Source organism: Mytilus galloprovincialis, chromosome 11, assembly GCF_965363235.1.
Source record: "Mytilus galloprovincialis chromosome 11, xbMytGall1.hap1.1, whole genome shotgun sequence".
Lineage (NCBI taxonomy): Eukaryota > Metazoa > Mollusca > Bivalvia > Mytilida > Mytilidae > Mytilus > Mytilus galloprovincialis.
In genome coordinates this window covers 69,183,755-69,210,436 of record NC_134848.1, presented here as the reverse complement: position 1 = coordinate 69,210,436, position 26,682 = coordinate 69,183,755, and the positions used below count along the sequence as shown (strand labels likewise).

At 32.0% G+C, this 26,682-nt stretch overlaps 1 protein-coding gene across 2 annotated transcripts; it reads right to left on the bottom strand.

Moving 5' to 3' along the window:
* Positions 1–4,491: 4,491 nt before the first annotated feature.
* On the bottom strand, positions 4,492–26,475 carry LOC143052698 (lysophosphatidic acid phosphatase type 6-like). 2 transcript variants are annotated; one of them, XM_076225785.1, is made up of 11 exons: positions 26,167–26,475; positions 22,820–22,960; positions 21,911–22,038; positions 19,795–19,883; positions 19,022–19,180; positions 17,362–17,429; positions 16,759–16,862; positions 16,370–16,459; positions 15,629–15,797; positions 14,387–14,522; positions 4,492–9,683 (listed from the first exon to the last, which is right to left on the bottom strand). In XM_076225785.1, exons 1-11 carry the CDS (start codon positions 26,383–26,385, stop codon positions 9,607–9,609), a joined length of 1,380 nt encoding a protein of 459 aa, XP_076081900.1. In that variant the 5' UTR covers positions 26,386–26,475; the 3' UTR covers positions 4,492–9,606. The 2 variants fall into 2 exon arrangements, with proteins under 2 accessions (XP_076081900.1, XP_076081901.1); XM_076225786.1 differs by lacking the exons at positions 22,820–22,960; positions 26,167–26,475 and having other exon boundaries at positions 21,916–22,038.
* Positions 26,476–26,682: the final 207 nt, after the last annotated feature.

Genomic DNA, 26,682 nt, shown 5'->3' with positions numbered 1-26,682 from the left:
TAAATTTCCGGGCATGGTTAACATTAAACTGTTTAAAATAAAACACAAGTGTTTAATGATATACAGAAAAAAATTGTCAAAAGCACACATGTTTATTCCAAAACACTTACGTTTAAAAAAAACATCAGCGATTTTTTTTAAAAAGTGTTTGAAATGTTTTTAAAATTTCACTTGTCAGTTTTACAGTCTAGAGAGCATATAAAAAAGTAAATACTAGTATATGATTTAGGCTTTCCCGTTTGAATGGTTTTATATTAGTATTTTTGGGGCCCTTCATAGCTTGCTGTTCGGTGTGAGCCAATGCTATCTGTTGAAGACCGTACCTTGACCTATAATGGTTTACTTTTACAAATTGTGACTTGAATCGAGAGTTGTCTCATTTGCACTCATACCACATCTCCCTATTCAAACCTTGTCTTCCTGATCACTTTTGCTGCTTACAGTTTCTATCTGTCTTTTACGGTTTGTTTTCGAGATCAAAGGCAAAAAAGGCAAAATATTCAATAAAGAGCAAGAGTTCATATAAAGAGTCCACTGTACATTTCTGCCATTTTCAGAGTTTCCCTATTACAATAGAGGTTTTCATGTTTTAAGCCATGTTGGTTGGGAGGTAGGGTCATCGCGGGACACGTACATTATTTAAACACAATACCTTATCATGATTCTGGCCAACTTTAATTGGTTAAATGTACGTGGCACATTAATGTTTGAGTGGAGAATTCAGGTTCTTGTACAAGTTAACGAAAACAGAAAAGCTCAGTTGGACCTATAAGTACCGCATTTTTTAAAAATTTACGCGGGGCGCAACTTTAAGTGTGCACAGTACATTTAAACTTAATACACCTAGCTCTGAATTTGGATTGGGATTAAATATTTGACACATCATAATTTTCAGACACAAAATAAATATATTTTTAATATTATTACCTGTTAAATATTTTTGCACACACAAAAAACACAAATTTGGGTAAAATCACCATACAGGGATGATATCTCCTATATGGAATAAACCATCAGTAATTACTTGCTTGTATCGGCTTATCATTGGTCACTAGAAAACAATGTAAGTCTAACGGTCATTTTTCTCTTATTAAACATGATCATCTGTATAGTCTTCATTCAATTTTTATACTGATCCACTGCTGAAAATTCAATACCCTTCACAATTTGAATACGGACAATTTAATACTGTGTTCCTTTTCCATAAAATTCAGCATTAAGTTGATGTGTACACATAGGTACTTACATCTATCCATGGGAAGGTCGATTAGTCTATCCATGTATATAGTCGCTTATATACGGATAGTCGACCTTCCCATGCATAGAAACAAGTGCCTGTGTGTACAGGTACTTAAATAACAACGACGAAGACGGAACTGTCTGCAAACGAATTTTCTGAACAGTAATGAATTAATTACCCACAGTGGATTATAATGTAAAACCCGTGACTGGAAATTTAAAATTACAGCTCTGAATTTGGATTATGGGTTTCTTATACAAAACAAATCTCAAGATCTTACAAATCTATTGCGCAATATTGTGCAATTAAAGATTTCTTCTTCAAACTTTTCAAAAATTTGGAAAAAAAAATTTGAAAAACTACTACCACCCCCTTTTTTTGGCAATTAGTCCAAAACCTGACATTTCTTTATATATATTTTACAAGTAGTGCAAAGGAGGTAAATCCCTACATACCAAACATTATATGTTTAATGTTTTTGAGTTACCTCCCTTTCACTGCTTTTAAATTGTCTTAATTGTCAATTGACCATAAAAACATAGTTTTTCCCCTTTTGTGCCCCTAATTCCCAAACATTTTGAGCCATAACCCCCCAAAGTCAATACTAACCATCCCTTCATGGTATGGAAACTTGTTGTATAATTTCAGAGAGATTCAAACACTTAGACACAAGTAATTGTTCGAAAACTACAGAAATGCTTATTTTGGGCCCACTTTTTTGGCTCCTTATTCCTTCAACTTAACCCCAAAATCAATCCCATCCTTCCTTTAGTGGTATTGAACCTTCTGGTAAAATTTCATAAAGATCCATTAACTAAAACTATACTTATTGTCCAGAAACTAAATGCGTCTTCGGACGACGACACATACGACATGATAGCATTATACGACGCAAACATGTTTTTGCGGTCGTATAAAAATGAGTTCACAGTCAGATGAACAATTCCAGACATACATGATTATTTTCCAATGATTCCATATACACTAACATAGTTTACCTACTGCTTACAGTATCTGAGAAACCGACGTAATCATGAAAACTTAACATTGACAAGTATATCAAGAAAATGAGGCCAACCTTAAGTAAACCTTGACAGACTGACATGTATACATTTTAATCTTTCCATATTCTAAATTAAGAAATTATTCCAATGTCATTTTGAAGGTTTTTTTTATATGATTTATACAGGATTTTTCTCAATATCGCATAAAATCTCCTAAATTGCATTTTAGTCTAAAATGACATTATCGCAATAATAAATGCACGAAATAATTTATAAACTTATAGTTTTGTTGGCTTATTATTGGATGCTTTTCAGTGCAAAATTGACTTTATCACGAAATCTAAACCTTGATCCCTGATCAATAAATTTAAACTAGTTAGAGATCAGTTGACCCTGTCTGAGAGACATGTAGACCTTGCAAGAATCCCATATATTTGAGCTCTTATGGACCGATCTGATGAGTTAAGCTATTGTCATTGCTTGTTTGTGGTTTTTTGTTGAACCAGTGTCAAAGGTTAGAAGGATTGATGTAAAGTCAGGAGCCTGTAATTGAGTGGTTGCCTTTTTTACAGTTTCCCATCTAGTTTTTCTTAGTTTGTTCTCGTGCTGTGGTCTACACCACTGACTCAGGTAGGGGATTGTTGGCGCCTTCAAACGTGTCTAAATACATAACATTGTGTATATGCCTGTCCCAAGTAAGGAGCCTGTAGTTAAGCAGTTGTCTTTGTTTCCTGTCTGTAATATTTTTTTCATAAATCATGTTGTGGTTAAGTTTTCTCTATATGAATTGTTTCACTATTTTGTTAATGTCTTAGCCTTTTATAGCTGACTACAGTATGGTTTTTATCCTAATGACTGTTTACTTTCACTTCATTTTAACTTTGGCTGATAATTCTCTCATTGGCAGTAATGCCCTCCTTACAATCATTTTATACACCAATTATTATGGCCCTATTGCTTATAGTACCTGAGACCAACACAAACACTTAACATTGACAAATGAACCATGAAAATGAGGTCAAGGTCATATATCAAACAAATTAGAGATGTGCACACACTTTAGTATATACTAAGTATTTATTTCAATGACAAGTGCCTGAAATAAGAGTAACAGAGAAAACTAGACATAGTTGAAATGGAAGCCATCTCTGTGAATAAGGTGTGGTGAAAAATTTGTATCTTTACCATAGGACATGGGGTTGTCAACTAGAAAGAAAGTTTTTAATCTTGACCTTTGACCTAGGAATTTGTACATACATTATGATACACCCTCTGGTGTTGATTAATATACATGTCAAGTATAAATTTCGAAATCATAATGGTTCTCAAAATAGAGCAGACACAATCTTTACCATTGAACATGGGGTTGTCAACTTAAACCAGTTTTTTTTTATATTGACCTTTGACCTAAAAGTTGTACATACATTATGACACACCCTCTGGTATTGGTTAATATACATGCCTAGTATATATATATACTTTTAAACCATAAGGGTTCTCAACATATAGAGCAGACACAATCTTTACCATAGGTCTTGGGGTTATAAACTGAATCCTAAGTTTTTTTAACATGACCTTTCTGCTAGGAAATTGTCCAATTATATTAGTTCTAAAAATAAATAGGGGACAAAATTTGTTACAGACAGACGTAAGGACAGACAGATTGATCACTAAAGGGGGACCCCCCATTCACAAGAATGTGTCAAAAGTACACAGATTCCATGCTAGCACTATCAATTTCTATGTTCAGTGGATTATGAAATAGGGGTAAACACTCTAATTTTAAATTAAATTTAAAATGATCATATCATAGGGAACATGTAAGTCTCAAGTTGATTTGACTTCAACTTCATCAAATACTAACTTAACAAAAAACTTTAATCAGAAGTGGGCACTATCATTTTCTATGATCAATAGACTGTGAAATTGGAGTCAAAACTCTTATTTGTCATCATAATAAGAAAGAATATACCATATGGAACATATGATCTAAGTTTCAAGTTGATTGGACTTCAACTTTAACTTCAACAAACAAATACCAACTTGACCAAAGAACTTTAACCTGAAGTGGGACAGACAGACAAAGGAATGGACCCACAGACCAAAAAACATAATGCTCCTAAGTGGGGCATGAAAAACAATTTGCCAGAATTTGTTCAAAATTTATTTTTGTCTAAAACGCATGTGAATAATTCCATACACAAAACAAATCTGGGTACTAAACCATTCTAAGAAGAAAAGAAGAAAAGCTGAAAAATAATTTATTTATGTGAAGACTATTGGAACATCAATACATGAAGACTTAGTGTTGTATTTGTACTTTTACCAACAATCTATACCTTTGTCCATTTATTTCTGACATACATGTATATGTTCAACATAAATTATTGACCATTCCGAGTCTAGAGAGCCTTTTTGAAAATTGCTTTAATTCAAATGATCTACTCTCTTTAAATTAATAAAGGAAACAGTAGTATACTGATACCGGTGTTGAACAGAGGTATAATACTGTTTCCTCTATTTTCTATATTATTTAATAAATTTTGTCTACAATTCTCTATTCTTTTTAAATTTTGCCTATTATTCTCCATTCTTTATTTTTTGGGGTCTGTATTCTCTATTTTATAAATCCCACCCTGACCCTCATATTCTACAGTAACAAATATATAAAGAAATTAAAAACCAATTGTTCACAGAACAATTCAAGGTCTTTCCACCAGTAAGAATCTATCTAAAAATGAAAATATTAAAATTTGATTTTAAATGTCAGTTTCAGCATCAAATGACGGCTTATTCTACGCTGATTCCAAAAATATATGGTTTCTATATAGAAAAATATATAAAAAAGGGAGATAATCTTTTACTTTCAGTATTGTTTGATAGTTTACTTGCCACTGATTCCAAAAGTATATGGTTCTATATACTTTTACATTGATTTAGTACAAAAAATAGCTACTTCCGTTGACAAATGTCACTTCCGGTTATCTTTTTAAAGGCCACATTGCTTACAACCTAATGCAAAAAGTCCCATGGCTTTATCATGTGTACATATGAGGTAAAAGCAAAGGTCAAAATCTAGAGCATTAATTAAGCATATGACCTTGAGCTGAATTTCAAGGTTATAAACCAAGGACCTCAAATCAAAAGACTCTAGTCCTCTACTTTATATTGTTAATGAGTTATATTACCATATGTATGATATTAGATATAAAAAGGGGGAAAACTCACGTCAAATGTCTATGTATCCTTTCGACTAAGATTTATGTGTTACGACATGTCGTAACTAACAATTTTGTGAAAATATTTTGTCGATATCTTATATGATTTCTGAAAATAAGAGATAACAAGCCAAAATCAAAATTTTAATCATGACCTTGACCTTTTCCACAGAAAAGTGGAAAGACCTTATGATGCGATACAATCACAAATGAGGTCCTGTATGGGGGATGTGCAGGTAATCACAATTTTTTGGCCAATAAAATCACATATACATTGTACATTAATTATGTTTTTAAACAAGATATTCAGATAATCAAAAATACAATCCTAGATTATAAAATTATCAGAAAATAATGAAATACTTTGTCAAGAAATCACATAATCAGAACCCCCATGAGGAGACTCACAAATGAGATTCCTGTCATGAGGCAAATAAATATTTGGCAGGAATATTTTAGAATTTTGAAATCTCACTCCCTCTCTCGAAGGCAATCAAACATTTCACCAAAATCAGTTGTTGTTTAAATTTTTACAAAGGATTTTTTTTGTACACACAAATTAATTAATGATTGTTTTCTCAAGGTGAAAGTTTCTTAAATGAACTTAACAAAGAATAATATCTATTGTATTTATCTACTGGGACAATGTACTTTTCAAACACTGCAACTGATTCTGAGGATAGTTTTAGTAAGCCTTCACCATAATTTGTGCATGACTTTGAGGTTACACATGCTTTTTGTAACCACAAGGCTAACCTTAGACCTATTTTACAGTACATAACATTTAACAATGTGATATTAAATAACTGAATCATTCGGCCTCTCATCAACCCACTTCCATTGCTTGTAAAAATTTAATTTTTAAGAAATAAAAAAATAATTGACAAAATTTAGAAAGACTATATAAATACATAACTAAATTCAGTAATTATTGCAAAGTTTTTATTATTGGGAAAAATGCAACAGGGTGATAATGGCAATAATTCAAACTCACATTTTTTTTTATATGAATTACACAGATTTTTCTCAATATTGCAAAAATAAGAATTGCAATTTAGTCTAAAATGACAAAATCGCAATAATAAATGCACACATTAATTTCTGAATTAACACTATACTACACTTAGGAGTTTGAGGACTTATGTAAGCTATGTATGGGGAATAAATATAAGGGCCGTTCCAAAGTTATATGTATGGAAAGCCAGGGAGGCGCTTTTTAAAAAATACAAACAATAAAATACAACTTTTCATTTTACTTAAAACTTTTAAGAAAATTGTGACCATCCATATTGAATTAGTTTCATTGCATCCAAATTAAACTCCACACCTGATAAATTTTGGAACAGTCCTGAGAATAGGGTATGCAAACACAAACTGTATAATACAAATTTAACTGAAATACACACTTAACTGGTACATGTATTGTCAATTACATTAACAGGACCAATTTTCTTCACCAAATTACACAATATTAAACCCAAATGTTCTGCCTAAATTGACTAAAAGAAAGAAATGTAAAAATATTGTAACAAATTCATATGGACTTTGTTCTGTTATACAACTTATAGAAAAATTCTAATGTAGAAAAAAAAAGAAATTGATCGATTCATTTGGAGTATTAACAGACATTCTCATCACATAAAGGAAGCTACCGGTACCAAAAATGACAGGAAATATTAAACATGACCTCCAGTTTGTCAACAATGCCAAAATGTTAACTAGAGGCTCTCAAGAGCCTGTGTCGCTCACCTGTTAATGTGTTTACTGATGTCGGCCATCTTTGTTGGTAGACGGGGTCATTAGACACTCTTTTTAAAAATAGATACCCTAGTATTATGATTGTGGACAAGTTTGGTTAAATTTGGCCAAGTAGTTTTAGAAAAGATTTTTATACAAGTTACAAAAATGAGGAAAAGTTGTTTAATATTGACTCTAAAGGGCAATAACTCCTTAGGGGGTCCTCTAACAATTTTGATCATGCTGACTTATTTGTAGATCTTACTTTGCTGAACATTATTGCTGTTTACAGTTTATCTCTATCTATAATAGTATTCAAGATAATAACCAAAAACTGCAAAATTTTCTTAAAATAACCAATTTAAGGGCAGCAACCCAACAACAGGTTGTCCGATTCAACTGAAAATGTGAGAGGGGATATATCTTATTCTGATGGACATTAAAATATTGAAAGATTTGCCCTAAATGTCTTGGTTTCAAAGATATAAAGCAAAAACTGCATTTTACCACTATGTTCTAATTTTAGCCATGTCGGCCATTTTGTTTGGTAGGCTGGGTCATCGGTCACATTTTTTAAACTATAAACCACAATGATAATTGTCGCCAAGTTTGATTAAATTTGGCAAAGTAGTTTTAGAGAAGAAGATTTTTAGAAAAGTTACAAAAAATGATGAAAAGTTGTTAAAATTGACTATAAAGGGCAATAACTCCTTCAGGGGTCGACTGGCAATTTTGGTCATGTTGACTTATTTGTAGGTCTTATTCTGCTGAACATTATTGCTGTTTACAGTTTATCTCTATCTATAATAGTATTCAAGATAACCAAAAACTGCAAAATTTCCTTAAAATAACCATTTCAGGGGCAGCAACCCAACAACAGGTTATCCGATTCATCTGAAAATTTCAGGGCAGATAGATCTTCACCTGATAAACAATTTTACCCCATGTCAGATTTGCTCTAAATGCTTTGGTTTTTGAGTTATAAGCCAAAAACTGCATTTTACCCCTATGTTCTATTTTTAGCCATGGCGGCCATCTTGGTTGGTTTGATGGGTCACGCCACACATTTTTTAAACTAGATATCCCAAGGATGATTGTGGCCAAGTTTGATAGAATTTGGACCAGTAGTTTCAGAGGAGAAGATTTTTGTAAAAGTTTACAGATGACGGACGACGGACGCAGGACGACGGACGCCAAGTGATGAGAAAAGCTCACTTGACCTTTCAGGTCAGGTGAGCTAAAAATGTGAAAACTATTGGTTGAACTTTCTAAAGTTCTTGCGCAGAAACCGCTTGGTCTGCATCAGATTAATAACCATACATTTTTGGACTATACTGACATACTAAGAGGGATTTTATATGTGCTAGTTCATAAAGTAACAGTAAGTAGGAAGACATATCACCCTATAGCTACCAAGACACATTATTTTGACTCAAAGCAGACCAGTCTTTGCTCTCATGCTGTGTGCAGATACAAATTAATAGGACTTGGGTTTGACCAAGACAGGGTTCAAACCCCCAGCCTCCTGCATTCAAAGTGAACACTCTACCACGAGGCAACTGGGGTGAATATTCTCTGTTGATATTCTGTTAAATATGTGGAGATTGCCAATTTGATAAATTGTACTTTCAAACTGTACAATACACATGTATGTTTAAATTAAAACTTCAAATATGATTTACAAATGATTTACAAATCTTAAAAGCCATATTGAACATATTAAAGAATGATTGTCTTTATTTCTTCAGCAGAATTTTCACAAGAAAATATTTCTAAAAATAATGACTAAAATACAGAAAAACAAACAGCAAGAAGTCACACAAAGGGAGATAATTCATAACTTTTAAATAATTGCACACTAAAATTGCATGATATTAGATCAGGGATAACTAATTATCATTTCATTATATATAAACTTCACAGAAGCGAATGCCAAAAATTAATATTGTAACCAATTAAAGATGTGTCCCATGTTTCTTATATATGAACAAATACTGTTTCAAATTATTAAGTCTTTGTTCTACAATTAAATTTCTAAATAATTTTATAAATGTATGACTAATTCATAGAAAAATATAATGTTGAGAGTCATTCATAAATAATTTGTAACAAAGAAGGCATAACTGAAGTAACATCTTTCAGCAAAATTTGGAGCATACTCTGAAGTAACACCATTCATTTAAGTACTGTTGGCAACCCCTAAAGTGGCATTGATCATCAAAGTCTTAAGTGGCACTGCTCATCAAAGTATAAAGTGGCACTGTTAATTAAATTCCTAAAGCCAAGTCTAAAGTAACACCATTCATTTAAGTCCTGACAGCAACCCCTTAAGTGGCACTGTTCATGAAAGTCTAAAGTAGCACTGTTAGTTAAAGTCCTATAGTAAAGTCTAGAGTTCCAGCATTCATCAAAGACCTGGAGCCAGGTCAGATCTTTCTTTACTTTCTTCATCTTCTATCTCTCCTACTTCTTGTTCTAACATTTCTATAAATAAACAATACACAGTGATGATGTCCAATTTATGTTGCAACAAGTAAGGAATATAATTTATTATGTCTGTTTTGTTCACGCATCGTTGTAAATATAACAGAATTTGATGTGACTGTCATAAAAGTGATAGGTTTAATGCTATAAAACCAGGTTCAATCCACCATTTTCTACATTTAAAAATGTCTGTACTAAGTCAGGAATATGACAGTTGTCCATTTGTTTGATGTGTTTTGTCATTTGATTTTGCCATTTGATTAAGGACTTTACGATAGAATTTTCCTCGGAGTTCAGTATTTTTGTGAATTTACATTTTCCCATTAAAATTAATGTAGTGGTAGGAACAACATTCCATTTAAATAAATGTAGGGGTAGAAGGGAAGGTTTAATTTGAGTATATACATGATATATATATTAGTTGAGTCATTTGTTGTTGTATGTCTATTTGAGGTACAGTGGATTATTTTATTTTCAAGGATTGATTGAGAAAGACTTGCTTTCTGGTTAGTTTCTGATTTTTTTTTTACAACATAATATCTTTATTGTATATTTGCTGTAACAATTTACTAAGTTTACAGCTTTAATCTTAGTATCCCTCAAGTTAGCTTACCTAATGGTTAAGGGAAGCACTATCTGGCAAGATATTATTTCTTCATAATATTAGTTTTCTGACTTCATGGTTTTGTATGTGTGCACACAAGACTATACATAGAAGGAACAAGGTTCACATTTGGCAAAACATGACCTTGATTCTTAAGTAAAACAAATCTTTAGATGGTATTACATTATTTAATGAATGGCTATTTTCTATTTTGAATTTATTGAACCATAAAACTAATTTTTGACTCTTCACATTGAATAATCCGCGAAGCGGATTATGTAAAATGTGAAGAGTCAAAAATTAGTTTGATGGTTTAATAAAATCAAAATAAATTATTGCCATTCATTATAAATAAATTTCTATCAACAAATAAGGCTCAAAGAACTTTTTATATTATTTATATTAACAATAACAACGTACACACATGTTGGCGTATGAATACACATCGTCAGAGTGGGCGTGTCGCCATCAAAATTGACAACATTGAAAATAAAACTAATAATTTTAACCAATCAGAAGACAGTAAAAACACCAAATTTATTTATAGGCTTATAAGTCAGAAAATTTGGAGATATTGTCAAAAACGTTCTGGATTGGGGATGGCAGCCAAAGTCAAAGCTAAAAAATGTTATAAATCATGGAAATTTTAACTAAAACTAATGTTTAACTGTTTAAAACACACATCATGCAGATTTTTGGGTCGAAACTTCATTATCTATAATTCCAGGGTCCAACCAGGTGCTCCGCAGGGCGCAGCTTTATACGACCGCAGAGGTCGAACCCTGAACAGTTGGGGCAAGTATGGACAAAACATTCAAGCGTGATACAGCTCTGAATTTGGATTGTGATCAAATTTTTGACATTACATGGTTTTTTTTACACAAAACAAATGTCAAAATTTTACAAATCAATTAAAGATTTCTTCTTCAAACTTATTTAAATCTAAAATTAAATAGTTGACACAGCATAGGTTTCTGATACAAAATGAATGTGGTCTAATGAACTTAAAAAAATTTTTTTTGCCTTTGAGCAATTCACTATGCTGTTGAATATTAATCCTCTCAAAAAAATGTTTGAAGAAATTTTCTTTTTATTTATGAAATCTGAAATGAGAAAAATTTAACCCCCCCCCCCCCCCCCCCATTTTTTTTTCACATCCCTGTTTCCCTTTTTCCAAAACTGATATCAATTCAAATTTCTAATGGAGTTTGCAACAATAACTACTCTTTTAAATACATCATAAAATATTAAAATGTAAAATAAAGTGCTTGTTATCACTGAATGGTAAAGATTGGTTGGTAGTAAAAGTGAATATAAATTGTTTATTGTATAAAACAATAAAAAAAACTTCATCAGAAACATTTTATATTGGCAAATTTCCAATGAAGTTATTTACATAAAGTTATTGGCAAATAAAAATAGAAAATGACATCATAGTCATGTCTGGCAAATGTCCAACATACATTATCTAAAAACATTTTAGATAAGATAAGGGAAAAAAGCTTCATCAGCAACATTTTATATTGGCAAATTTCCAATGAAGTTATTTACATAAAGTTATTGGCAAATAAAAATAGAAAATGACATCATAGTCATGTCTGGCAAATTTCCAACATATATTATCAACTACTATTCTATACAAAGAAAGATAACTCCAATTGAAAATTAATTGCTATTGCACAATATTGTGCAATCAGATATTTCTTGCTATTGTGCAATACTGTGCAATTGAAAATTTTTTGCTATTGCACAATACTTGATATGGAATCCTGATTTGGACCAACTTGAAAACTGGGCCCATAATCAACAAGAATGTGTCCAAAGTACACGGATGCCCCACTCCCACTATCATTTTCCATGTTCAATGGACCGTGAAATTATATAAAAAATATAATTAGGCATTAAAATTAGAAAGATAATATCATAGGGAACATTTGTACTAAGTTTCAAGTTGATTGGACTTCAACTTCATCAAAAACTACCTTGACCAAAAACTTTAACCTGAAACATGCACTTTCATTTTCTATGTTCAGTGGACCGTGAAATTGGGGTCAAAAGTTTAATTTGGCTTTAAAATTAGAAAGATCATATCATAGGGAACATGTGTACTAAGTTACAAGTTGATTGGACTTCAACTTTATCAAAAACTACCTTGACCAAAAACTTTAACCTGAAACATGCACTTTCATTTTCTATGTTCAGTGGACCGTGAAATTGGGGTCAAAAGTTTAATTTGGCTTTAAAATTAGAAAGATCATATCATAAGGAACATGTGTACTAAGTTACAAGTTGATTGGACTTCAACTTCATCAAAAACTACCTTGACCAAAAACTTTAACCTGAAGCGGGACAGACGGACGAACGAACGAACGAACAGACGGACGGACGAACGAACGAACGAACGGACGCACAGACCAGAAAACATAATGCCCCTCTACTATCGTAGGTGGGGCATAAAAATCAAAGTACATGTTTAGATAAAGCATATCAAATAAGCCCAAGAATTTATTTTTTGTTAAAATCAAACTTAGTTTAATTTTGGACCCTTTGGACCTTAATGTAGACCAATTTGAAAACTGGACCAAAAATTAAGAATCTACATACATAGTTAGATTTGGCATATCAAAGAACCCATTTATTCAATTTTTATGAAATCAAACAAAGTTTAATTTTGGACCCCCATTTGGACCAACTTGAAAACTAGGCCAATAATTAAAAATCTAAGTACATTTTTAAATTCAGCATATCAAAGAACCCCAAGGATTCAATTTTTGTTAAAATCAAACTAAGTTAAATTTTGGACCCTTTGGACCTTAATGTAGACCAATTTGAAAACGGGACCAAAAATTAAGAATCTACATACATAGTTAGATTCGGCATATCAAAGAACCCCAATTATTCAATTTTTGATGAAATCACACAAAGTTCAATTTTGGACCCTTTGGGCCCCTTTTTCCTAAACTGTTGGGACCAAAACTCCCAAAATCAAACCCAACCTTCCTTTTATGGTCATAAACCTTGTGTTTAAATTTCATAGATTTCTATTTACTTATACTAAAGTTATGGTGCAAAAACCAAAAATAATGCTTATTTGGGCCCCTTTTTGGCCCCTAATTCATAAACTGTTGTGACCTCAACTCCAAAAATCAATCCCAACCTTCCTTTTGTGGTCATAAACCTTGTGTTTAAATTTCATTGATTTCTATTTACTTATACTAAAGTTATTGTGCGAAAACCAAGAATAATGCTTATTTGGGCTTTTTTTTGGCCCTTAATTCCTAAACTGTTGGAACCAAACCTCCCAAAATCAATCCCAACTGTCCTTTTGTGGTCATAAACCTTGTGTCAAAATTTCATAGATTTCTATTTACTTAAACTAAAGTTATAGTGCGAAAACCAAGAAAATGCTTATTTGGGCCCTTTTTGGCCCCTAATTCCTAAAATGTTGGGACCAAAACTCCCAAAATCAATCCCAACCTTCCTTTTGTGGTCATAAACCTTGTGTTAAAATTTCATTGATTTCTATTCACTTTTACTAAAGTTAGAGTGCGAAAACTAAAAGTATTCGGATGACGACGACGACGACGCCAACGTGATAGCAATATACGACCAAAAAATTAAAATTTTTGCGGTCGTATAAAAGGAAGTTTTTTGTATAAATAGTAATATCATAACCAATTCTTTGTGAAATTTGAAAAAAAACCAACCACTGAATAACAGACACATATTTTGAGAAAAACAACCAAAAAAAACAAACAAAACCGGTGTTCACAAGTTACCTCTTTGTGCCAAAGCTGAAATTTTAACAACAATTCAACAATCAGTCCATACGTAATCTAATTAAATCTAATTAGGAAATAATTCATGCAAGCCTCTGCTTTTGGATAAAAGTGTTATAAATGCAAGGTATAAATTTTCAAAAATAACAGCCAAATTATCACAGCTCATAACTTTGTGCTTGAAATTTTTGGAAATGACATTTTTGTGCCAAGATTATTCATGGAATTAAATCATAATCCTGGTACCTTTGATAACTATTTCAATTCATCTAGACATTGAATTTTACTTCAATAAGAAGATTATTTTTACACTAATTTACCTTTGGCTATAACTTCCAAGATATTAGAATGGCAAACTTCCTGGAACTCATCCTCACTTATTGCAAATGGTGATATTTCTTCTAAAAACTTGTCTAAGGGACATAACTCTTTATCACAACCTCTCACAATTTGTGGCTGATAAAAAAGAAAATACAATTGAATAATATCATCAAGCAAGTGTTATAACTATCCTGCAGTCTGAATGAATGAGGTATTTAATTTTGACAGATGCATTTTTCATGTTTATAAAAATGTAAATATACTATCTTTATTGCTTCAACAAATAGTCCTCAATAAGGCAGACAAGTACCATGACTAATCATCTATGACCATGGCTATTCCAACAGTGAGTAGACAGCCTCTACCTTTGTTAGTCTTGCATTATTTTTAATTTTAGTTTCTTGTATACAATTTGGAGTTTCGTATGGTGTTTATAATCACTGAACATGCTGAACTAGTATATATATTTGTTTAAGGGCCAGCTGAAGAACGCCTCCGGGTGAGGGGATTTCTCACTGCATTGAAGACCTGTTGGTGACCTTCTGCTGTTGTCTGTTCTATGGTTGGGTTGTTGTCTCTTGGACACATTCCCCATTTCCGTTCTCCAATTTTAGAGTTTTTGAAATGGGGTTGTCAGAAGGTCTGGGTTTTCCAAAGGGCCGACACAACTTTGGTAATTTGCAATAGAAATAACAGTGAAGGACCAGCAGATTTTCTTCAAGGACCACCAGGTAAACAAAGATTTTTAGTACGTTGATTAGATAAAAAAAAAATTCTATATAATTTATAATTTCAGTATAAATGAAAACATAAAGCATGGCAATGACATTAATTTTTTTATTTTTTTGGGGTTATATTAGTGCATGTTGTGCTCAGTTGATGCAAAATTTTACAACTTTGATGCCACTTTAGACTCATTAGTTTTGAAAATGATCAGTGCAGACAGATTGTCCTGAGACCAGGAGTTATTGATTTGCCTTAGGGAAAACCCTTTGTAAATATTCAGTGAGCAAAAAACTTACAACTCACTAGTATACACAATTACCAAATAATGTATTTTGAAGAAGCTCAATTAAGAACTAGACACACATAATTCAAAACTAGCAAACTGTATCTTTTTCAAGCAATTTATCTTGCAATTTGCTAACTTCCTAAAATTCTTAGCCTCATCATGTTTGAGTATTTTCAAAACAGATTATGATCCTTAACAATTGCTCAATTCAATTTGATTTTAATTTTACCTTTCCTAGATATTTAACTTGTACATAATGATTTTTATCATTATCTTCATATAGCTCCAGTATTAAATCTGCTGCAAAGGGAGGCCACTGGGTCACATCTAGACCAAACACACTCATTGCTGGAAGAACAGTAGAGTCATGTGCTGAGTACATCTGCATTTTAGCCTTGCTGAAAGGGGACAAAATATAATTATAAGCAAATTCTTAATATGAAATATATGTCCAAACAATTGTATGTAAGATTTTTGTGTTCTTTTTTAAATAAATTCCCAAATCTTGATATGATAGATGTTGAAATATGTACCAAATGCCTTTTTGTACACAAATAAACTTTTTGTGTTGAGAATTTGTTAACATGAGACACTCAAGTTACATCAACATTTCTGAAGAGATTAAATTTATATGGGAAAGTGCTAAGTCTTAGAACTTTGCTACTATACCTAGGCCTGCTATGTGTAGATACAATGTAAATATTAACTTATAGTCAAATAACTTGAGTGTGTAGGTAAATGTAATATCTTTGGTTAGCTTGCTTGCTAGCTGAGCCATGAAGTCATTATTAGTTTAGGAATACTACCCCTCTTCAAGAGTAGACTAGTCAGACAGATAACATAACAGATTTGTTAAGAAATACTACAGTGTGCTTAGTGTCCTGCTTTATACCATATCTCATGGTGGTGCTCCTGAAAGAGGAGGCTTATACAGAGCATATATATCTAGACTGTAATTAATTTGACTTACTTCTCTCCTTTTACAACATCTTGGATATTGTCAAGGAATACTTGAATTAATCTTCCTATTGATAAACGTGTGGCTACTAATCTTTCTGCTCTGAAAATAATAAAACATATTTATATATTAGACTATACATATTTGGAATGATCGTGTGTACAATCTAAAAATTTGGTTCGTGCTGCATGGTTTTTAGTTTTCTATGTTGCGTCTTGTGGACTATTATTTGTATGTTTGTCCTTTTTTTTTTAAACATGGCGTTGTCAGTTTATTTTACGATCTATGAATTTGAATGTCCCTTTGATATCGTTCGCCTCTCTTTTACAAGGATATGAAAATTTATATGTTTAAAGTGACTTTCACATGGCCACATAGTAATACCAGGCATAGAAACTTACTCGTGTTGTCCACATACGGCATAAAAGAGAAGTTTTGTAGCATTCTTGTCCACCATATCTATAATTTCTGGAGTTATGCGTTCTGGAAACGGCAAGCCATGGGTCTTAAAATAAATAGGTATTAATAAAACCAGAAATACTGTGAAACAGTGCTCATTATTTGTATTCATAGCTCCCTATATTTGAAAATCTAGTTATTGATAAAGTGGTATTCTAGTGATATCTATTAAGTAAGGATTTTCTGTACACTAATACCCAAATTATTTTCTTTTACATGTGCTATTTAAACTTCCGGTGAAACATATATAATTTATATGTATACACAAGTTTCTAAATTGTTTTTTGTGTGATTTTGACTTATTCTAACAATTGTGAAGTGTTCTGGAATCATTTACAAGAAGTTTCAATAATGTTATACTTCAATTCTTATGGTTAATACAATATTAACATGATTAATATGTAAATTATTTTCTTGAAAAATAATATCTTATACACAAATTTGCATTGTCAATAAACATGATAAAGTACCAAATAAAAAATTATGGCATATGTTAAAAAATGCTTGATACTCATCAAGTCTTATTGACTGTGGTGTAAAATTACCTTTCTTGCTATAAGATCATCCCTACAATCTATGAACCGTACCCTTTTCTTTGAAAAATGCTTTTTACCTGCAAATTAACAGAAAATAGAACTTTTAAAAATTTGCATTTTTGATAAGACAGAGTATATGAAATTGCAATTATTGAGATATTTTATAATTCTGAAAATTAAACTGAACCTCCTAGGTGATCAAATGAAAAACATCCTGTGAAAAATTCTTCATTAACAGTATAGTACATGAAGGAGAAGTGAGGGGGGATAGGACCTTTATCGGGACTCCAGGATCGGGTGTTATTAAGCTCGGGATTTCGGGATTGACCCTTTCCCGATCCAGGAATTCTTTTTTTCTAATTTCGGGACATAATTTCGTGTTTTTAAACCCAGGATTTTGGGATCTGGTGTTTTTAAGCCCGGGATTTCGGGATCAGGACCCCTCCTATCCTCCCCCAGAAGTCAACATGAAGAGTAATAACACAATTGAATTACTACTATAAGTCTTTGTTAAATTGGCATTATATGATACTGTGGATTCATTATTATTTGTTGGATACCAATTTTTGGTGGGTCTCATGGGTGAACCACGAATTCAATTGATCTACGAATAACATATTCTCAATATATTTTTAACATATTTTATCTAGGAATAACATATTTTTAACATATTTTTAATATGCTTTGTATACAGAGATTGGCAAAACCACAAAATCAAATATCCAAATATATGCAGGTTTTGAATAATCTAGGAAAACTGATATCCATGAAAAATAGATAAATCCACAGTAGATGGAGAATGTGACCATGTAACACAGATGATGCCCTCCCTTTCCTGTAGTGTTATAAAGGGATATAACTCAAGGAAAAGTAAAAGTGATGCCATCCTAATCGAACTTGATCTGGGTTTTGTGGTTATAAGCATTGTGAATAAGTTTCATCACATTTGATTGAAGCAAACTGTAGCATGTTTAGTAAGAACAGGCTATTATTTGAACTTGGAATTATTTTAATCATGGAATTTGCATAATTTCTTGTGCTGGAATTTTTTAATAAATTTCATGTTCAGATGTTTATTTGGTAAAAAAATGTATTATAATGTTTTGAGCGGATCATAACACTTTCAATACAATGTATTTTGTATAGATAGTGTTGTGCGTGGCATAGTACGTTCTAATGAAAATGTACTATCTTCTTTGTTTTAGAAAGTGTTGTGTGCAGCACAGAACATTAAAGTACAGAATAAACATGGAATTTATTAAAAAATTTCCAGCACAAGAAATTATGCAAATTCCATAATTAAAAATAATTCCAAGTTCAAATAATAGCCTGTTTAAGAGAATGGAAGCAAAAAAAATCAGCATTTATTCCATTTGTAAAGTGATATAACATTGGTTGAGGCAAACTAACAATAGTGAATGACAACTAATTTCAGCACAATTGTTTGTACGGACTAACTTACAAGGATAAAACTTAGTGCCCCCTCGGTGGCATAAAAAAATGTGCAGAATTATCAATATACCTTTGTTAGAAATTAAAAAATAAAGTTTATACAGTGAAAAGGTCACTCAAAATTTTATAGAGGGACATTTTTCCCCTCTATATTTACAGGATATATTGAAAGTCCCTCCCTACCCTCCCACATACCTTTTAATGGAATAGCCCTTACCTAATGTTTCCTCCAATAGTGTTCTATCCTCATTGAACTCTGCTATATCTGATCCATGGATCATAGCCGAATGATTGATCTGTCGGAACACAGGACAAATATTAGGACAAGGTACCAGATATTCATCTTGGGTATCGTTACTCTCAACTCTCACTGGACCTGCAAATAAAGAGAAACATTTAACATCAATATCCTGTCAATTCACAAATTATTGCGTATATTTATTATTGTGATTTTGTCATTTTTGACTACAATGCGATTTTATCTTTGAGATATTGAGAAAAATCCATATGAAAAATTTCAAAATGCAAGTTTAAATTATTGTAATTATAACCATGATAACCCTGTCATTGCCTGTCGGATTTTTCACAATAATAAAAACATCACAATAATTACCAAATTTACAGTAAATATTTTTAAGAGGTTAAATTTTCCTTTTTCTACTGCAAAACCTGTTCATTATGATGTATAAAATGTTTCATCTGGACAATTAGTCATGAACCTGATGTTAAGTGGTTGTCATTTTTTGATGTGATTCATAATTGTTTCTAGTTTCTAATAATATATAGATTAGAATGTTGGTTTTCCTGTTTGAATTGTTTAACTCTAGTCATTTACGAGGCCCTTCATAGCTTGCTGTTCAGTGTGAGCCAAGGCTCTGCTATGATGAGAGCCCTACTTTGACCTATAATGATTTACTTTTCAAATTGTGACTTGGATGGGTTTCACTGGCACTCATACCACATCTTCTTATATCTATAGAAAAAACCTACCATTCTTATTGAGATTTTCTGCACCAAAAAATCCTGCCAGGACACATCGTAATGATTCCTTTGTTCTTTTCATATGAGTTGTTTTTAATCTGTATAAGTAAAGATAAAGGTGAATACAGAAATCTTTCTTGTAATGTACAAGTGTCTGTGTACAAATGGTAAAAACTTGCTCTGGTGTCTGTTATCAATAGATTTAAATATGTACACCTGCATATATGTGTAGAGTGGTTGTCGTTTGTTTATGTGTTACATATTTGTTTTTCGTTTATTTTTTTTTATAAAAATAAGGCAGTTAGTTTTCTCGTTTGAATTGTTTCACATTGTCTTGTCGGGGCCTTTTATAGCTGACTATGAGGTATGGGCTTTGCTCATTGTTGAAGGCTGTACAGTGACCTATAGTTGTTAATGTCTGTGTCATTTTGGTCTCTTGTGGACAGTTGTCTTATTGGCAATCATACCACATCTTTTTTTTTATACGAAATAATACAGATGTAGCTCAAAAGAGAGGAGAATGATACCAGATGGACATTCAAACTCATAGATAAAAAAATAAACTGATAAAGCCATGGCTAAATCAAAGTGCTTGTAAGCATTGAAGGGTAAAGATTGCTTTAATTTAACTCACTAGAGATATTAAAACTCATTGGCCCCTGTTGACACGGATATGCGTCATTTTTACTTTCGTTTTTCTCCCTGGTGACGCATATGTGCGTCTGAATCCGCCATTTTGTATTTCCCGAATGACGCATATAAGCGTCATTTAGGTTGGGTCCCATTTTTGTTAAACCTCTTCTGATTGGTTCCTAGTAGGAGCATGGCTTTAGAGTCACATGATTCTCTAATGAATATTAATGAGATTTAACATGTGGCACAGTTTTCATTCATAAAATACACATTGGAATTTTACTACAAAGTCATCGATCTGTGAAACGTAAACAATGGCCTTGTGAAAATGAGAAAAGGGGACGTTGCAAACAATGTTTTTCTAACTAAGGGAGAAAAGATGTTAAAATTAAACGTAATGGATGTCATGTGTTTCTTTGTCTGAGCTGTTTCAGAGAATTTCACAAGAAATAATGGAGAAATATATGAAAAATTTTTTACAGTACAAAACTACGATAGAGTGCAATAAACAATGAAATAAAAATAAAAGTAAGAATGTATTAATTTTTATTTTACTTTATTTATAAAATATAACATATTATTGAAACAAAAAACAAAACACAACAATTATATATATTTGATAAATAATTTTAATTATTTTTTTAAATACACCCTATATTTACAATCTATGGCAGCCATTTTCCTTCAGGGAGAGAGATGCTGCTGTTGAAAATCTTATCAGGAATACAGTGCAGTTTTCTAAAAATAGATTCAGGGGGCAATGAGTAATTAACTTGATCAATTGTAAAACTAAGTCCCCCAAGTACATGTACCATCATTGACCATGTAATTGATTTTGCAGGTAATTTTTATCGACAAAATCTACTGATCTCGGACCACAGGACCAGCACAATTTCAACCCCTGACATTATCATGATTATCAAGTTATCATATATATTCTATTATTACATTCACTCTCTGACGTCATACTACAAAAGGCATTGTCAAGACGTCGATAACGGCAGATCAAAACAAATTGTGAATGGGTAGAAAAAAGATATAGTTCCTTACATCATGTACATGTTTTACATTAATTTCTTAAAAAAAAGCCATTTGCCAATGTACACAAAAAATGTAATAAAAAGAATAACTAATTACAGAATTCAAATGTCGAAAAATATTCATCTTGTGACCGAACAACACTGATAATTAACTCATGCACTAAGCACATTCATGAATTAATGTGTTGTTCAGTCACTCGTTGAAGATGTTTCTCTATTTGAATTCTTCCATTAGTTATTCAATAATTATTACACATTTTCCTATTTTGGTCTCTACCAGTGGATAATTGTCACATTATGACATTGGCACAATCACAACAATTTAAAAAAAAGATAATGGCAAAATATATGGGTTTTTTTCACCGATCAGAGGACACCCTTGAAAAACATTTACATATATATATTCAGTCTACAATGGTCTAGAAAAAAATGAAATAAACAAACTAACATACTTTACCAAGTTTGGATCAAACGAGTCTAGAAATTGTATGTTCTCTATGTATTCTTTTCTTAGTCTTTTTCCTAACAAATACATCTGATCTTGGCCATAGGTGGTCAACAGTCCGCTGGTAGACCCACCCTGTAAAAAATAAAACTCAATTAAAATGATGACAGAGTTTTCCCATAGTCAGGCATTATGTGATGCATAATAAACAATTAGTATTGCTTGTATGATGATATCTGATATGAATTTCTAAAAAAGATTGAGGATGTGATGTTGTAAATTCAAGTACAATGTAACAAACTGATATCTTAATTTCTGTGTCATTTAATAATTTGGTCTCTTTGCTTCATTGGCAATCAAACCACTCTTTTATCATGTTTAAATATAAATTTAGCTTTGTTTTTTCACTTTTTAAAAGCATGTTCAATGGTCTTTAACAAATGTCTTTAGTGTACTACTGTGAAAGCTGTCTATCGTCATGTACATGATCAATGGTGATTTAAGGAATGACTGTAATATTTTTTTTTCTGTCTATGAAGAAATAACATAAAAAATGTGGTACGTGCACACTGAATAACGCGTGTAGCGGGTTATTTAACAGTGTGCACCACATTTTTTATGTTATTTCGAATAGACAGAAAAAATATAACTGTCATTTCTTATAATTTAATTCTGAATTCAATATTACATGTATTACACAGTAGAAAACCATTAAAAAAAACGTTGATGACGTCACGTCACATGACTAAATTATGTCTATGGGCTCATAACAAAATAACGTCAGCCAATCAGAAGACGTGTTACATCCAAAAATAAATTATATACAGATAAACTGATTTTCTTGTTATTTTCTATGAGACTTTTGTTTATATGTTAAAAATAATTCTTGAAGAAAATACCTGATTAACATGATTACCTTCAATTTAGTTTTTTGATAATGAAGATCATATCTGGACGGTAACGATGGTAACAGTTCTATTCCCTCTTTGTTGAAAAATTCCATATTGACCATAGTGTGTGGTGCAGGACGTATCAACATGTTGGCTGGATAAGTTGCCTGTAAAATATCAGTTTTATAATCTTTGACAATGTTTGAGTAGAATGAAAAAAATTTGTTTGACAGATTGTAGTGTACAATGTAAGAGCAAATGAAGAACAGGAATCATATACATGTATACTGGTATAGAGACAGAGGAATTTGGTTTAAGGTTTAGGTACATAGGGAAAAAAATGTTTCTCTGAGAAAATAGGAAATATCTACAGTGTACATGATCTAAATATAATAATTGTCTACATTTAAAAAAATATACAAAAGTAAACACACCACTGCGCTTAAAATTTGTTTAAACATTTCACAAAAAGTTTAAACAAAATTAAAAGACTCCTACATTTGGGGCAGGGCTTTTAAAAAATGATGACTTTCCTGTCAGTCTGTTGCATGATACTATGGTGCTATGTGTGAGATTTTTTTTTATGTCAGATAATGCATTATGATAAGTTGGTTCAAATATGCTCAAATAAAATGTACAAACAAGACTGGTTTTCTGTAAATTTAAACACGAACATTTAGCAATCTATCCTAAAGATCTTCTCATTAAATCAGACCTCAGAAAAGGCATAAGCATACCAACCATGACATAAACAAATACAAACCAATAAAGATTCTTATCAATTCTCATTTTATCAGCATTCAATAGTACCATGAAACATACATATACTTCCAACCTCAGCAATCCTTTGAATAACAGTTCATGGCATAAAGTGTTTATTTAATAAATTGTATCTGCTCTACAACCGTCGTAGGAAGGCGTCACAGAAAAAAATTAAATAAAATAGCCTTTCAAGACGTCATAACCATGAATGCATGATAACTATTTAGACATATGCTGACACATCTTATTGCTATTAGTCCATCCACCATTACACATGTTACAAGACATAAAAAAGTTCCTGAAAAATGTTGACGTCATAATAGAAAATATCTGACACCACAATGGAAGAGGGATTGTTGTATGACGTCAAAAGTTCAAACCGGACAGATTCTCAGGTCAAGCAGGACAGATTTTCAAATAGACTATTAGTGATGAGGTGTATATATATTTTTACTGAAAAGTTTATTTCTTATAAATTGTAACGCTTGCAACAGCACATAATAATAATAGCTAATGTTGTGACTGAGTGTCAAAATACAGAGATAAATAAAATCATGATATACATTTAGGCTTTAGCATGGTCATCATACGGTACCCAGTCGTATTGCTGAGAAAAGACAAAAGGTGAGGCCCAAAAGGTGAAACTGAACATTGCTGAAAGTAAAGGGTGCCTAGAAAGTGTAAAACGAATTAATAGAAACGAAAAGAAACGAAACGAAACGAAACGAAAAGAAACAAAACGAAAAGAAACAAAACAAAACAAAACGAAACAGAATGAAATCAACATAAAACGAAACGAAAAAGAAAAGAAGATGAAGCTTGTTGATGTTCAAAATATATATAAAAGTATTAGTATTGACAAGATTTAGAGGTTTCTGATCAACATTATCATTTGATTATGTTAAAGCGGCATAGTTCTAAGAATTATGATGTCATCGAATCCCAAATTTGTTTTGAGCACTTTAATTACAAGTGCTGCATTCTTCTCTTGATAAGATAACAAAAAGGAAGTTCATTTATAGGAGTAGGTCCGGTAAGGGCCTGTTTTGGCCTCAAATTTCAAGTTCATCTGACAAAAGATTTTGGACACTTTTCAAAAACTTAAACATGTTAAATGTCTATTTCAATTGATTCAATTATTTTTTGTGGAAGATTTTAACTGATTCACTCATTAAAAACGCTCCGATTCTAGCTAAAATATGAAAAATCTATCAAATATGCCAAAAAACTGTCACTTTTCATATGGTTTTTGTCAAAAATGAAAGTGGCCGCATCCGTGTTCATCCTCGACCTTTATAATAAATATGTTATGTATTAACATTAAACACAACTTACATTTCAATATCAAGAATGAACGCGAATGAGGCCAATTTCATTTAAGACGGAAACCGTCTAAAATTTAACTAAAATGCTGAAATTGTGAAGAATTCAGTAATTTAGCATGACTTATTGATGCAAGTACCCGATATAAGTACATTGTACTGCCAAAAACAGCCCATATTTATGTAGCAGAGGCATTACACCTTTCAACAAATAACTAAAAGTTTACATTTAAACAATTTTGTAAAACTGCTATATTTTGGGGCCAAAAAGGGTTCTTACTGAACCTTCTCCTTTGAACGTTTTGAGATGCCTTTTTAACAGATGACGAAGGATATCTTCCAATGGTCGTTCTTTTAATTAAATTTGACGTCATTGTACTAAATGAGATTTGTAGTTGCATGAGCAAAACGAAGGATGTAGCTTGTGAATCAAGATCTACTCGCCCTTTCGGAGTATCGGATATATTACCCCTGTGGCTGGTGCCTTGGTTCACATCAAGTTCGTCTTCAGTCTAAAGTTTTGCATTTCCAGGGTGATAACTTTCTTTCGTGATTTGTATGTTCCAACGTTCTTTTTATTTCGCCTAGCTACCTCTCCCAAGAAGACAATAATTTGTCATCAAACAGATGATATCTGCTTTCAAGAGTGGTCTCAGTCATGGTGCTTATAGGAATTTGTTGTACGGAAAATTGTTATCTGCTGCTTCTCCGCTATTTTGTGGTTTTTCATGAGGGTTTCGAGCGCTGTGTGGGACATATTTTTGTTTTCATTGTTCAATGTAGAAAATTTATTTGGGAATTTCCATTTTTTTTTATTGGAAAAATGTGGGCAAGATTAATTTTTTTTTAATCCAAGTGCTGGACAGATAATTGTTTTACCTAAATCAGGGCCAGGAGATTTTTTCTACCCCCCTCCCTTTCCCCTTATTAAGTCAAATGGTGTGGTCCGTGCCTAATCGTGTCTGTCTAGTATAACATATAGAGTTCATAATCAAATATTATACATGTATATATTGTGTTTAAGTCATTCCTAAACCACAGCTTCACTGAATTTCACAGGTTTTGTTCTCAATTTTAAGGCTAATATTCAATTTGATTAAAGTTTTATTCCTATTTCGTATCGTTTCTTTTCGTTTCCTTTTATGTTGATTTAGTTTCTTTTCGTTTCGTTTTGTTTCTTTTCGTTTCTATAATTTTCGTTTCGCACTTTATAGGCACCCGAAAGTAAACCCTGAAAAATTTCCAATGTAAAATTGAAACAAGATCTGAAATAAAAATTTAATAAATACCTGCTCTATACCAGGAGTCAAATGAAGTGGAGTTCGTGCTCCGTGTCTAAACAAGATCTGTACATGTTTCAAACGCATAGTCTCACTGCTGCTGTCATTGTTGACCTCAGTTACAGAAGCTAAAACTCGGCTGTCAAGTATCATCCATTTCAACGAGCAGCCGGCACAAACTGACAAACCAATGAGGCTAAAACGTTTCATATATCTCAAAGCACGCATTGTCTATCTATAGGTTTTAATTTTCATTTATAGAAGGTGGAAATTTTCCAGATAAAACGAGTTAGAAAAGACCGGAAACTGATTACTGCAAATAGTTTTAAAGTCGATCACGGTTCGGCTGGTTTCCGGAAACTCAACAATCTTAAGAAAAAAAAGAATTGCAAAACGTGAACCATGACGTGATTAATTGGACACCCCAAAGAGGAGCCTCAATAATATATATAAAAAAAATACATGATTGACTTGTGACCTCATCGACAATACTAGGCAAAGCACGACTGTTATTTCCTTTTTGCT